Source organism: Trichechus manatus, unplaced genomic scaffold (genome assembly GCF_000243295.1).
Source record: "Trichechus manatus latirostris isolate Lorelei unplaced genomic scaffold, TriManLat1.0 scaffold00208, whole genome shotgun sequence".
NCBI lineage: Eukaryota > Metazoa > Chordata > Mammalia > Sirenia > Trichechidae > Trichechus > Trichechus manatus.
In genome coordinates this window covers 1,395,606-1,410,330 of record NW_004444144.1, presented here as the reverse complement: position 1 = coordinate 1,410,330, position 14,725 = coordinate 1,395,606, and the positions used below count along the sequence as shown (strand labels likewise).

General features: G+C 43.9%; 1 protein-coding gene across 2 annotated transcripts in view; it reads right to left on the bottom strand.

The window, feature by feature from the left end:
• Nucleotides 1-246: 246 nt before the first annotated feature.
• The window catches only part of ST3GAL5 (ST3 beta-galactoside alpha-2,3-sialyltransferase 5), a 70,504-nt gene continuing 56,025 nt past the window's right edge, over nucleotides 247-14,725 (bottom strand). For both annotated transcript variants that reach the window (XM_004388236.3, XM_023742340.1), the window contains 4 exons: nucleotides 11,004-11,347; nucleotides 6,763-6,949; nucleotides 5,123-5,281; nucleotides 247-1,360 (listed from right to left, as the gene is read on the bottom strand). In XM_004388236.3, coding sequence (XP_004388293.2) covers nucleotides 1,112-1,360; nucleotides 5,123-5,281; nucleotides 6,763-6,949; nucleotides 11,004-11,347 — 939 coding nt within the window. In that variant the 3' untranslated portion in view covers nucleotides 247-1,111. The remainder of the gene's footprint in view (nucleotides 1,361-5,122; nucleotides 5,282-6,762; nucleotides 6,950-11,003; nucleotides 11,348-14,725) is intronic.

The window sequence follows — 14,725 nt, the reverse complement described above, 5'->3', positions numbered from 1 at the left end:
GTGGTATCCAGGAAGCACATTTTAGATAGGCTTATTTTCTTTAATTAAAAAAACAAAACAAAACAAAAACAACAAAACACACACACTCAAATTAACTAGACTGGGAGAGCTCCTCAAAAGTCTTTATTCTTTTTTTGACCAGTGCACTGCCCGGGACACACTGCCAGGCAGGCATTCAAAAAAACATTTTTTTTTTTTTTTTTTTTAAATAGGCAATTTTAAATACCGGGAGGATTTTCTTCCAGTGTTTCAAAAATATGATTATTCTTGGAAAAGGTTTATTCCCCCGTGACTCTGAAGAGCAGAGGCTTTACCCTAAGTTTTATAAGCCACCTCACTCAGAGAGACAGGGGGCTACCTCAGGTTAAACACATAAGTGCTCTGGAAGGGCAGTAAAAAACTCGAGTCAAGAGTTGTCATAACTGCTGAGCCGACGGTGGCTTCTGCAGCCTGGGGCAGCTTCACAGCATCCAGAGACACAGAGAATGTCTTCTGTGTCCCTCCCCACCAGGGACTCCCAGGACAGCTGCCCTGGCTCCTTCCTGCAAGACTTCTGGCAGGAGCCAGACCAACAAAGAGGGCTGGCAACATCTCCACCTGGCCCAGGCCTCACGGCAGCCTTACAGAACCAGTACCAGTGGTCTAGCTACTGACCACGTTATCCTAGAAGTACCTCCGACAACTGTCCCCTCAGACAGGGCAACAGGAAACAGAAGTGAGCATTCTGGGCTATTGCCACAGGAGCAACCTCTCCTCTTTCCACTCCATTACCTGGCATTCTATGTGCAGTACATGGACAGAGTTTTCACAAATTAGTTTCTTAAAATACAATAAAACATCATTACATAAAATTCTCTTTAAAAAGTCTTTCCAAAGCAATTCAGTTCTCAAAATTAACTTACAAAATGTTGCGCAAAAACAAACACTGACCTCAAATAAACAGAAAAAAAAAAAAAAACGAAACAAAAGTGAGGGGAGGTAAACTTAAAAAACAAAAATTAATAGAAACACCAGCTGCACTTCCAAGTATCTGCAGGACGAAATGCATGGAGAAGGTTGTTAGACACAGCCCTGGGAGGCAGAGTTGCATTTCCTGTGAGGTTGTCTGTGTTCAAAATTCACAGTGGATGCCGCCACTGAGGTCCTTCAGCACGCCCTCCTTGACAAGTCTGAGGAGGAACCCGGTCTCCGTCGTCACGTTGTGCATGGTCTGGAAGTTCATGGCAGCCATGCACTGGTTGTCAAAGTAGTGCAGAGGTGTCTTGGGATGACTGAGGTCATACCCAAACCCCGCCACACTGACCTCATCGCACAGATGTGTGGCCAGGACGACAGCAATGATGCCAATCGTGGGGACGTTCTGAAAAAGGGAAAAGACAACAAAAAAGTCAGCACGATTCACTGCTTTCCAGGTGCTGTACATTCTATGCAAAGTAATAAAAGCAGCACCAGAGGCTGCAGTTACTATTCTTTTTCATCTGTCCCCTCGGGCTACAGCCCTCAGCCCTTCTCTGGGAAGCCCTCTCCCGCAGCTCTTTCTGGGTTCACGTAACTGCTCTTCCTCTTGACCTTCCCGGCCGGTGGAGGCGGCGGCTCCCAGGATTGTTCACCCCATGCATCCACTTGCTTTTCCTTTCCCTTGGGTCTGTAAGCAGTCCCTTCAGCGACCCTTTTAAATGTGCCTTCTGATCAAGGACAGATTACCCAACAAGCAAGGTACGCACGGGCCCACCTGCACCCACTCATCCATCTGTAGTGCACAATTTCACCTTGAAAAACAGGTAAAATTGTGCACGACGGATCAGCAAGCAAACACAAGCAAGCCCACGTGCACCCTGCCCACTGGTCAATCCACTCCAGCTTCTGACTCTCGTCAACCTCCTACCTGATACAGCACAGTTATTTTGTTAATTGAACATACAGAACCACAAAATTTTAAAGTCTGACTTCGCATCAAGTTAGGAATCTAAGCTCTAAAACATGGTGGGTAATGTGAATACATTTAACACCCCATCAGGAGGCGGCCTAAACACCTCCCGCCAAGCTAAAAGTTGTTCTTTCTAAAACTTCTCTCCCCAGGTCCTGGACATGATGTCCAGAATCACAAAGCAAGCCCACTTCCTCTTTCACATGGACTTCTCCCTAAGACTCAAGTTTCCACGAGGTGTTCTCTGGGGTAAATGCCCCCAGGACCTCAGCAGTCTTCCCAAGGGCACTGTTTCGGGACCTATCCCTCCGGGCTGTCTCCTGTGCACGAGTTATGCCTCAGTTTCCACTGGTGAAGACTGTACTCAGGCCCACCTGCAGGACATCAATGTAAGGCCCCAGTGAAGGGCTTTTTTGGCAAATCACACTTCCAGGCCATTGTCACACGTACAGCTGCTAAGCCATTTCTTCTCACCCACTATTTGGACAAGTACATTTTTAGCCCCAAATTCAGGACTCTCACATTTATCCCTTTTAAAGTGTATCCTACTTACTTTGGTCCAACACGCTAAATGCTCGAATCACGCTGGGTTCAGACTGTGTACCACCCCGCCTCGTGTCTGTTACCTTGCCATACCTCCTAACACCTGCAAATCTGGAATGGTGCTTTCTCGATCCCCACCCCAGTCCTGCGTAAGGACAGTACACAGGACAGACAGGACACAGAAAGCCCTTTATGACGGCTGCTCATGATCTACTGCTGAATATTCTTTTGTACGGTGTTCCAACCATGTGCAAATGTACCTTATTCATCCATCTTAATGAAGCCTTGTGGTTCCCATAAACAACTCTTTCTCCTTTTCTGCAAACTCTCAACAGTGAGCCCTTCACGGTTCATAGATTTGGGTGAGACGAGGGAACATCGACTCAACCCATCATTTGTTATCCATCTTTGCAGGTTACTCTAATTACTTCCTTAAGATAAAATTTTTAGAATAAAACTGCTGGGTCAAAGACTACTCATATTTAAAACTGATATATAGTGCCAAACTATCCTCCAGAAAACACCCCAACTTATAACTTCACCTACATTCCCGCTGATCAAGGACATTATTAAGCTTTCAAATTTTTGCTAAGAAAATTGGCAAATTATGTCACTGTGGCTCCAATTTGCTTTTATTTGATTCTAGAAGTTGAACATTTTATTATGTGTTCCTTGGCCATACCTTCTTTGACTGGTTTTAGGAGAAACCTTGGCTCCTTTGACTTCTGTGTCCATTTTAACTCCCTCTTTTGTGAAGTGTCTGTTCATATCGTTTGCCCATTTGTTTATTGACTCATCTTTTTCTTTTTGATTTAAGAAAAGCTGTTCATGCTTTAAGAGTATTTACTCTGTCACATACATACTTAGTTTTGTGTTCTGACTTTGTTTATATCTTTTATCATTCAGCAGCTTCACATTTTATGTAATTAAACCAGTCTATTTTTAAAAGGGTACTTTCTAAATGAAATCTATCAACAAACAAACAAAGGACCATTTGTCTAGGTCTAGAAAACACTATGGAATTTAATAAAGAAACAGGGCAGTTTAAAAGATACAGAAATGAAGATAGGGCAGGATAATGAGAGATGCTCAAGTGTATTTGTAGTGAAACCTCTTTACAATTTAAGAATCTTGCCAAATTCTGTTGAAATCCTTTAAAGAGAAGTGTTATGTTAAAAATGTTGTTAACAGATGAAAAGTTACAAGTCCACGTTCTAAAGGGGTGAGTCGGCCCTGCGTGCTCCCGTGTGGGAGACAGCAGCTAAGGAAATCTTCTGATAATTCCCATCATAAATCTAACAATCTCTGCTGCAAGGAAAAATGTGCCGCCTCCTGACTGGAAAGCTGGCTCCGGACAGGCACCTGCAATGGGCAGGAGCTACTTGGTCCTAGTGGCTCTCCACGGATGAAGAGGCAGGAAGGTGACGGCAGAGCGCTGAGGAAAATGGCAATGCTGGCTCCTGAGGGTCTGTGGGCAGATAGACACTGGGAAATGAGCCAGTCAGCCACAGAGGCTGCTCTGGAGCCCCAAGGCAACCAAGCTAAGCACAGGAGGAACTTCAGCTATGTGAGATGTGTCACAATTAGCTGGGTACTTAAGCCTGAGGTGAGAGCCAGAGCTGGATTCAGCAGTGTCTGCCCACAGGAAAGAACCAGGTTTGCGTTTTGAAGGTACCTAACTGTATTTAGGTGTTCCTTTTCCTAAATCACTATAGCATTCTTTTTTCAACATCTACAAGTTGTTTTAAAGAATATTTTTTATTAAAATTTGATTCTCAGGGATAATAGAGAACCCACTAATATAACTTTCGGTTGACTACACTGAAGAGTGTAGCTCAGTGTTTGCTGCCCTGACCCGCACCTCTTGCTTGGAGACAGCTCAGGCTTCTGGTGTGAGCTGCTGGACCCCACATTTCAAAATTCGTTGCTTTTCTTTCTATTTTAGAGTTCTAAAGAAAGATTTCCATTGCTTTTTTAAGTTTTAAAAACATGGTCTAGCTAGTCAGACCATGAAGCCATAGGTAATAAAGGGATCCCCTGCCACCTGGTGGCAGCTAATTACAGGTAAAGAATCTAATGCAATTAACAGCCTACAGCTTAATGGTTTAAGCTAGGCTACAAAATAAAATCACCCAGGGAACTATGAAAAATCTCAGTGTATGACCACAGCACAGATCCACGAAATCAGAATGTTGGAGGTGGGACCCAGGCATCAGCTGAAAAGCACCGCTCTGGAGGGTTGACTATTTACCATCACGTATAAAGGGACGATAAACATCAATTTTGTCTGTTCTGCTGAGTTAGTGGCCCACACAGTGAAAATGAAAGAACTTTTCAGACCCTCAGAGTGCCCTTCAGGGTCCTGCAGTTTCAGGCGTGATCAAGCCCTAGAGTAAGAATGCCTGAAATAAAATCTCAGTGGCATAAGGGTCCATGTGCTTAATACATCAAAGCGGTGAGTCATAGGGGAGCTGGCCAGTGAACCAATCAGGAACCCTTCAGTCAGGTGTGGAGTGGTACCCATACGTGCAGGGGCTAGGTGTCCCCACTGGAGATGTTTCTGGATGTACAGTTGAGCCTAAGTGGAATTTGTACAGCTGCTTCCCCTCAAACATAGAGAAGAACAGTTAATTTGAATAACAACAAAAATACCTTATCTCGGCCCCAGAACCTTGACCGTGGCTCTGAGTACTGAAGGATGTCAAAGGCAGTCTCTTTGATAATAACTGGATTCAAAATCCTGAAATGTTTTGGATGTAGTGGGATTTTTTCTGCCACTTGCTTCCAAAAGAACAGTCGCACCCAAAATGGCTAAGGAGAAAAAGCAAGCAATGATGAGAATTAGGGTGTTGAATAAAGTTGTCCTCTCAGCAGAGGGTGAGAACGCAGCCCCTGCTAATCCAGCCCCTGCAGGGCCTGGCCCCATGGAGGCTTGGGTGCGGCATTCTGCAGCAGAGTCTCTAAGACCTAGGCAAGTCTGGCACCCCGGCCCAAAAATGTAATACTGAAGGACCTGATTTACAGCGGAGACACTGTATAAGAGAGGAACTATGGGTCCAGCTCTTGCCTGGGGAAGAAATTCCTCCTGAGATAATATGTCTCTTTAGGATCCAGAGCCATCACTCCATCCAGCGAAGACCGAGGATCAGGTCCAACGTTAAGGGTGCTAAGCGCTGTCAGCACCCTCCTCTGACCAGGCCCTCATCCTGCCTCCTCTCTCAACTTAATGTCCTAGTCCAGGATGTCTTTTGGTAACTGACTGTAAGTCATTTCATATATGCTTCATCTTCGAACAAGAACAACTACCCAACAGAAGTCCGGAAGACCCTGCTAACCTGTATAGACAAGCCCTGGACATACAAATTCTCCCTCAGAGAAAGCTTATGTGAAAAGTCTAACGATTCCCAGTATATTTGCAGACAACTGGTTCGTGCACATCCTCCTTCACAGTTAACCGTGTACCGGGCAGGACTATAAAGTAATGAGACTGATTATTGTGAAGACATACCAAAGGAATACGACCAGGTAAGAGCTCTCTCCTTCACACCGGCCCCTGGAACACTGTGCATTTATTCCAACAAGGGGACCACTTATCAGAGCAATTCTGGAGAAGCTCTTTGGGAACATTCAAAAGAGATTTTATGCATATTCATTTGTTTATGGGTTTTTTTTTACTGCTGTAAAAATATATACAGTGAAACCTGTGACAGCTGGAACTTGACAGGACTGCCTTGTTTTTCTGGGTTTTGCAAGTTTTCTGCCTTTGACAGGGTGCAGCCTTACATTTTCTATTGCTCTTAGTGGAAAATATCTGAGTTTTCCTTCTCTGACAGGCTTCCGCCTACACAAGTTCCAGCTTTCGCAGGTTTTAATGTATAACATTTGCAACTTAACATAATCTACGTGTACAGTTTAGGGACAGCAATTGCATTAATCATGCTGTGCAACCATCACCAATATCTGTTTATGCATGTTCTTTTGAATATCTTTAATAATGGTACATATTCATCCAAGAAATTTAATTTCTGGAAAGAGCCAAAAGCCATGTAAGTTCAAGTCTGGTGAACAAGGTAGGTGATTAACCCTAGCAATAGCAATTTTGGTCCCAAACTTGATATTACCATTAAATAATCATCAGAATGTTCACATGTGACTCACACTTCTCAGCAAGGACTTCTGAAGGGTTTCTACAAAGGGCACGGTGATGGGAAAAGGTTTTGCCGGTGGCAATCCCTTGGAAGACAATACATTTTTTACTAAGTACATTTGATAGCTGAAGCTCTAGTGCTTACCAGGGTTTCATTCTTTATCATTGCTTGAAGCCAGATGAAGTCAACACTCTTAAATAAAACAGCAACAAACAAATCATTGGAATAATACTCAAGGTCAGACAGGGGCGCACCCTCAGGGTAAGTCATCCTTATGGTAGTTTTATTTCCAACATGCTCTGAGTATCCCTGAACAGGTGCACTGTTTAACCTATTTAAATAAAAAACAAAGATAAATTGACAAAGCAAACTGCCAACCACTTTCTCTCACCACGCAACATCACCGCGTTGTATTCTCCACGCTTCACTGAGGACTACAGATGTGTCTGTGGTTGGGGGCCGTTCTCTCTCAGGCCCTCCCAGAGGTAGCCGTGCCTTGCGAGCTGCCTCATCAGTCCTCACCGCTCTGCCCTTTCCTAGTGCTTGACAAACACAGCCTTCATTCCACGAGGGACATCGTATCTAGTCCCTAAATGTCAAGCAATTTCATCTAGTCCTGCTATTTTAAGCCCGTCCAAGCATACTGGGCTTTCTCTGGGCACCAGTAAAGGTTCCTTGAAAGCTTCCCACTGTGCCCAGACATGAACAGTTCTTGTGAGAATTTCACAAAGGGAATCCAAAAGCCTTGCAACCAGGCAGGGCAGATACAACCAGCAGTTGTACGGGGCAGGGCCTGGGGGCCTAGGAGGATACTGGGTCCCAGGTGTAACCTGGTCTTAAAGCAAGCATCTGGGGCATTTAAAACCTTTAAATCCATGACCGCTTTACAAGGATGGTTGTTTTTGGGAAAACTTCTAAGAATTCTTCTAAAAGTCATACCACTCAGTTTTGAAATCTCAAAAAGTATGTAGTTCTTCACCTGTATTATGACCTGCATCTAACCTCTCTTTTCTACCAACTTCCTCTTCTAGAGCTCAAACACCCAATTCCTGGATTATTAAAAGATATCAGACATGACAACTAAATGCAAAGCATGATCCTCGACCAGATTTTTCTTGTTTCCTTTCTTTTCTCTCTCTCTTTTGTTTTTTAAATAAAGAACATTACCAGGATAATTGGTGAAATCTGAATAAGGTCCAAGATCATAGTTATTATATCAGTATTCATTTCCTCATTGTGAACACTGTTCTGTGTTATATAAGACAGCATCCCTGTCCTTAGGAAATGCACAGTGAACTCCTGAGGGGTAACGGGGCTTGATGTTTGCAATTCACTCTCAAAGGGTTCAGAAAACAACAGAGAAAATTACAACATAAATGTAATAAAGTGTTATCAACTGGCGAATCTAGGAGTTCTTTGTACTGTTTTTTCAATTTTTCTGTTGAGTTTGGTATTATTTTAAAATTAAAAGTTGCTCCCCCAAGAAGAAGCTTCTTCATGGGTTTTGCTCCCCTAGCCTCTTCCATCGGCCTCGGCACCAGAACCAGACAACCAGGCTACGAGCCGTCCTCCTCTGTCCCCAGGGTGTCCTGCCTGCCATTGCGGATCAGGAGTCCACACTCACCATCATCTGGACATCACGCCCCCTTTGCGGCCAGGCGGGGCTCCTCTCTGCAGGCCAAATCCCACCAGTGCTGGCCAGCGGGAAGCAGCCTCCTCTTCCGCCCACGTCTTCTCCCCTTTGGCCCCCCTGGTTTCTCATCTCTTCTCTTCCCGCATCCCAGTCACTCCATTTGGTGGACGTGTTGGTCCTGTCCCTGTCTTCCCCTGGGATGCCTATGCAGAGATCATTCAGCTCCTGACATGAAGTCAGGGATGAGGTTTTGGAAGCCTCCAACCCTTGCGTTTGGCATGCTGGGGTCTGGCCTGGACGATGGCCCCGCGGTGCTCCGAGGCCTCATCTAGGACACAGGCTTCACCTCGTTGGGTTATTTTGAGCAATGAGAATATCTAAAGTGCCTGACATGATATCTGGCACACAGGAAGCACCAGTAAAAGGCAACCGTTACATCCTCCCCTTCACCCCAACTTTCACAACCCTCCAAAGCCCTGATACCCACTCCGGCCCTCTCACTTCACACCGTACTGTTCTCTTGCCACTGTGGCCTATGGTACCTTTTCACCCTGAAACTTGGTTCTTACCTGTTTCTTCTACCTCTTGGCCCTTACAGAAATCTGGTTCTTTCCTAAACACACCTCACACTCTCTGCACTCTCCTCCTGAGCCCCCACCTTCCTATACATTCTCCACAAACAGCTGCCAACATTTATGGAGCATTTACTACAAGCTTGACACTGTTCTGAGCACTTGACATTTGTGAACTCATTTTGTCTTTACAGTAACCCTATGAGGTAGGTACTGTTACTGTCTCCATTTTACAGATGAGGAAACTGAGGCACAGGAAGTGAGATAATTTGCCCAAAGTTATCTCTGCTGGGGCAGAGGCACTGCGTGGGCACATCATCACTTTCAGGCTCAAAATGTCCAAAATAGACCTTGACATCCTCCCTCACTATCCAGGGATTTTTCTCAACTATCTCATCTCTGGGGGAGAAAAAAAAAACGCTGGTGGTGTAGTGGTTAAGTGCTATGGCTACTAACCAAAGGGCTGGCCGTTCGAATCCACCAGCCACTCCTTGGAAACTCTATAGGGCAGTTCTACTCTGTCCTACAGGGTTGCTATGAGTTGGAATTGACTTGATGGCAATGGGTTTTTTTTTTTTTGTTTGTTTGTTTTTTCATTATCTCATTTCTGAAGGTAGCTCCACTAATGCTTTAGACCCCCAGACTAGAAATCTTGGTGTTCTCTGACATTAATTGTCACACTGTTGGAAAGTTAAATTTACTGGTCCAGTATTGTTCTCAGATTCAACCTTCAGTTGCTATTTCCTCTTTCTCTGTCTCACACCAGGCCCACACACCTCATGGCCTGATTACTGCAAACTGTGAACCCAGACTCCCAAGCCTAGTCTCTCCTGCCCTCAATCAAACCCACATACTATTGCCGGCATGTTATGACCCAATTTTCATCATGCTCCTGGCTCTTCGCACCCTTCAGATAAGAACAATCTTCTTGGGAGACAAGTCACTAAAATATATCAAGAGCCTTAAAAATATCCAAATATTTTTAAAACAACTCTATCTCTAGGAATTTCTCTAAGAAAATAACCAGAGATGTACATTTTCACAATAATAAAGAAATTAAAAACATTTTTAATGTCCAGCAATAGGAGAATGGCTGAATAACTTATGATACCCTCATATACAAGAATATTATACACTAAAGTTAGTTTTCCAAAGAATCCAGGTAGTCCCCAACTTCCAACGAAGTTCTATCCCCACGACTCTGTCATCAGTCAGTTCTGATGTAAGTCAAATACCTCTTTTCTTTTTTAAGTTTTCATTATTATTGCCTTGTATTATCAGTATCTTTATAAATCCGATCTTTGAACATCTGCGAGTGAACATCTGAGAATGATAACATCATCAAATTACGTGCTACAACACTGTATGGAGTACATATTACTAACGATAGGATGTGCAAAAAAGGAAAGGAAAAAAACAGACGGTCAAAAGTGTGGTTCGTCAGAACTCAGATACGTCGTAAGTTGGGGACTACCTGTATTTAATAACCTCAGGAACTGTTCATAACATCAATATATAAAGCAAAATACTTTGTAGAAGTATAAATGACCTCACGAGTATGTGTATAAAACAAAACTGGAAAAAAACAACACAACAAATTAATAATGACTATTTGCGCTATACGTGGTTTTTGTTTTCCTTATATTCTTCTATAGTTTGCCAATTTCTACAATGAACATAGTTTACTTTTATAATCAAGAAAACAATTTTTTAACCAGCCAAACCAAAAAGAATCTGTCGTATTGAGTTCAAATTCCTCTGTGTGATTTCTGTATCCCAGCCAGCAGTGTCTGCTGGGGCTCCCCATCACCAATCCCCTGCTTCCAGAATCCAGGTGTCCCTGACTCAATTCCCCTACTGCGTCGTCTTCTTGCCCCTGCCTAGCACAAACTTCCTCCTTTGCCGGCTTACCTAAATCTACCCATCCTTCAAAATCCTACCATCTCTGAAAAGGTTTTGCCAATTCCTGCAGTCCACTGCACAATCCTGAAACCTAGGGTCAGTGAAGCACAGTTTGGGGCATCCAACCTTTTCATTTTTTTGGTCCCAACTTCTCAAATACTAAGTGGGCAGGGACCATGCCGTGCTTCCTGTATCATTCACTGTACCTGGTGCTACACTGGCCACAGAGCAATGAACTTAATTCTAGAGCAGAAAGGTTGGCTTTAAAAGCAACGTACCTTATCACAACATCAAACTGGTTCAAGGCATGGCCCAGTTCTAGTCCGTTAAGTATTCCACCGCTTCCGATAACCACACAACGCCTACATTTCTTGGCTCTCAGGTGTTCAGGAAAGTCGTGCTCAGGCAAAAGTTCTAAGAGGGTCTGGACTTCACTGGAGAACTTTCGAAATCCAAAAGGAGGGTCGTACTTGTACTCGGCTCCATTCATTGTGGTGGTCTGCTTCACAAAGGGCAGCAAGTCCGTGCTGTACCTGCGCTCAAACAACTGCGCCATGGATGTCTTCGCAAACTTGGGGCGACATTGCTTTTGCAAGATTTGCTGTGCATATCGCTGAGCTCTCTGGAATGGAATCACACAATCTGAGTTTAAGAAGCTCTCAGGCATTAGAAGTACGTGTTTTTACACAAATAACGCGTGCCCCCTGCGTTTGTTTGCTGGCCGTGCCCCCCCTCCACGAGGCACCCTCACAGTGCCGCCATGCCAATCCTCTCCCATGAGTTGTTGTAAAAAAAAATCAGAATAGGAAGGGCATGGCAAACAAATACAGAAGGTGGGCGTTGTCTACATGAAAATATGGTATACTCTACAGATGACACTTTGTCCTGTGATGTCTGACAAAGCTCCCTCGTCGTTTAATAAACATTTGTTTTTTAGAGTTAATTTATGCTCAGAAACTTGAAAAACTGAACCTGGGAGAATCATACGACAGGCAGGTAAACTTAACAAGACTATTTCATCACTCAAGTAAAGCAGGAAGGCTCTCCTCCACTCCCCGCCCCAGCTCTAACCTTGTCCACATAAATTTGAGGTCAAAAATCTACTTTGAGGTGTTTAAGGTTTCAGGTTCCTCCTATCTAGCAGGCGGAGGAAGAGGCTCATTTATCAGTTGGGGTAATGAGCTTCATACATTCTAAAGACTACCTTAACTGTAATCAGGGAATGATGTCACATTAACATAGAAGATCAGTTGGTTTCATATGCAATTTTCCCAGCACAAGGATGTAATGATGTTTTGCATCGCCATGGAACAGCTGTTGAACTCAAAGGACACCAGCATGGCTGAATGAGGCAAGCTGTGGAGGAACGCAGGACTAATGCCCATTCGCCCCACCGTCTTTCTCTCGCCTTTTTGGCCGAATGAGGCCTCAGAACTGCTTGCTGAATTGTTCTCCCCGATCTTTGTGCTTTTCCTCCTTGCCTCCAGATTCAGCCGCTTTGATTCTTCCTTACACCTCCTCCCATCAAGCTACCTTCGTGTGTGTGGCGGGGGGGGGGCGCTATATTTACTGGAATACTTGTTTTTAGGAATTTAACGTGTTTTAAGCTGTGCCTGTTTATTACGGACATCAAACCAGTCGCTGTTGAGTTTCAGCTCCAGCTCCCAGTGACCCCATGTGTGTCAGAGCAGAACTGTGCTCCACGAGGTTTTCACTAGCTGATTTTTTGGAAGTAGATCACCAGACCTGTCTTCCAAAGTGCCTCTGGGTGGCCTTGAACCTCTAACCTTTTGGTTAGCAGCTGAGTACATTAACCATTTGCATCCCCCTATTTATTATGAGAATTATTATTATTACATAATTTTAAATGCTTGCTCCAACTGTATTTTTCCTCAAAGCCTTGTTATTTATGATGTAATTTTTGTATAATACTTTTTTTTTTTTTTAAAGAACTCATCTATCCTATTAGAGTAGAAACGCTTTTTAAATTATACCTTCAAAAAGTTACTAGCACCTGTGAAGAGCTCATTGCTTACATGCTGAGGATCTAGCCCCATTTCTGAAAAGAGGAGCTGGTATTTTGTGAGTCTCAGAGATGATGCTGCAGACACAATGAATAGCCACTGTTTCAGTTCACCCTCACGGCACCTATGGCACCTGGCATGACGGTCGTTAGTATCTTTGCTCTGTGGGCTCAGAGACGTTCAGAGACCTGCCCAAGGTGTCATAAGTAGTAAAGGCCTGAGCTGGTATATTAACCCTGGCTTGACTGCTTCCCAGACTCCTAAAAACAGCTGACTCTGCCTACAGAAAATAGCACACAAATGACAAAACAGCCATTCGTGACCAAAAGAGGGCAAAATGTAGACAGAATTTCCAATTTTCATGGAATCCAGACTTTCTAGAGCCATGGAGGCTGGATGAACTCCTGAAACTATTGCCCTGAGATAATCTTTAAACCTTAAAGCAAAAATATCCCTTGAAATCTTCTTTAAACCAAACAACAGTTTAGCTTAATTAGTAAAGGATGTCTGCCTTGAGTATTGTGCTCTTTTAGAGAACTACATATATGTGATCAAATTAACAACACAAAGGTTAGACAGGAAGCTTAGGGGGCAGTGAGTTTATGTTAACGGAGGTGGATCAATTTGGAAAAGGAGGGTGAGAATGGCTGCACAACTTGAAGAATGTAATCAATGTCATTGAATTGTACATGCAGAAATTGTTGAATTGGTGTATGTCCTGCTGTGGGTATTTTCAACAACAACAAAGTATTAAGAAAACCTAACAACTGTTTGAATGCAAACCAGCATCTTCAAGAGTAATCAGTGGGACAGCCAAGCGAGCTGGCCATAACCTTGGGCAGTCTCTGAAGGAGGGCTCGCTCCTGCCTGGACGCCAGCAGGACGCCGTCACACTGGTGACGGTATGGCAAAGAGAGATGTCTCTAAACCCTAGGCTCGAAGCAACTTTTAGAGAGCAAAGGGTCTACCTTCACTATATACTGACCCCAAGCTTCTGGTTCTATGAATCTCCTAGGATGGAAATGTCTGAGAAGGCCAGGAGAGACTTTGAGAAGCTCAGTGACGGGCTCAAGGCTGGAAAGAGGCAAGCGATCAAGCTGGAAATGTGTGCTCAACTCTCTGGGGCTGCCAAAATTTCTCTTCAGAAGTTTCGTTTGGGAAGGAGTAAAATTTCACTCCATTTCCATTCTGGCAGAGTTCAATGTCAGGCTTCAGACTTCATTTTCTCGACCATGAGCAGAGCACTTGGCTTACTAATCGTCTTCTAACTGTAACCCCTCGTGTGCCTGACTCACAGCGGGGGCAATAAATAAACCCCAAGTAAGTGTCCCACATGCCCCTTGAAATATCTAAAGCCATAGCGATTCCTTTTTCTTCTTTGTCTCAACTCATTTAACGATGTGTAACAAGCTCTGAGACAGCCCCTGGATAATTTTTTCAAATGGGAAACTGCCTCAACCTCTCTCCTGAACACTTGTCTGTGGTTTGAAACCCATTAAACCAAACCTGTTGCCATCAAGTCAATTCCAATTCATAATGACACCATAGAATACAACAGCCCCCTCGGGTTTCCAAGGCCGTTAATCTTTACAGAAGCAGACTGCCACGTCTTTCTCCCAAGGAGTGGCTGGTGAGTTCAAACAGTCCACCTTTTGTTAGCAGCTGAGCGCTTAACCAGTATATCACCAGGGCTCTGTTCTGTGGTTCAAAGCTCAGAAGATCAACGCCCCAGGAGGAGAACTGCATCTTAAGGAGTTATGATGAATACAGGAAGCACGGAGATGTAGTTTCTATAACAGAAATACCACAGTATTTGTTTCTGTAACAGAAATACCACAAACGTACTTTTTTATACTTTAATGGACACAAATTTATTTTCTCACAGCTCAGGAGGCTGTTGTTGCTGCTATCATGTGCCGCTGAGTCAATCCTGACTCACAGCGACCCTACATACAACAGAAATCTGCTCGGTCCTG